The sequence below is a fragment of the Acanthisitta chloris genome, unplaced genomic scaffold (genome assembly GCF_000695815.1).
Source record: "Acanthisitta chloris isolate BGI_N310 unplaced genomic scaffold, ASM69581v1 scaffold11029, whole genome shotgun sequence".
NCBI classification, from domain to species: Eukaryota; Metazoa; Chordata; class Aves; order Passeriformes; family Acanthisittidae; genus Acanthisitta; species Acanthisitta chloris.
Window position 1 is genome coordinate 4,274 of NW_008689791.1, and position 302 is coordinate 4,575.

Sequence of the window (302 nt, forward strand, 5' to 3'; positions counted from 1 at the left end):
CACACGCCCCGTCTGCCGCAGCACGGAGTGGTGCGAAGCATGACACAACCGAGCGCTGAGCTGCTGAGCCTGAAAGCACAGCGTGGGCTCCAGGGGGCTGCGGTCCCTGGGGGGCTGCTGTGGCATCGCTGACCACTCCTTCCCCCTCCCCAGGTCTCCCCAGTGAAGATCTGCGACTTTGACCTGGGAAGTGGCATCAAACTGAATGGCGATTGCTCCCCCATCTCCACCCCGGAGCTGCTCCCCCCGGTACGTGTGTGAGCCCCCCCTCGCTGGGGAATCTGTCCCTGTCGGGGGGGTCC

The 302-nt window shown here is 66.2% G+C and overlaps 1 protein-coding gene across 1 annotated transcript in view; it reads left to right on the plus strand.

The window, feature by feature from the left end:
• The window catches only part of LOC103808759 (MAP kinase-interacting serine/threonine-protein kinase 2-like), a gene marked incomplete at both ends in the record, with an annotated part of 3,469 nt that extends 3,220 nt beyond the window's left edge, over positions 1-249 (plus strand). The window contains one exon of the mRNA XM_009081563.1: positions 154-249. Coding sequence (XP_009079811.1) covers positions 154-249 — 96 coding nt within the window. The remainder of the gene's footprint in view (positions 1-153) is intronic.
• Positions 250-302: the final 53 nt, after the last annotated feature.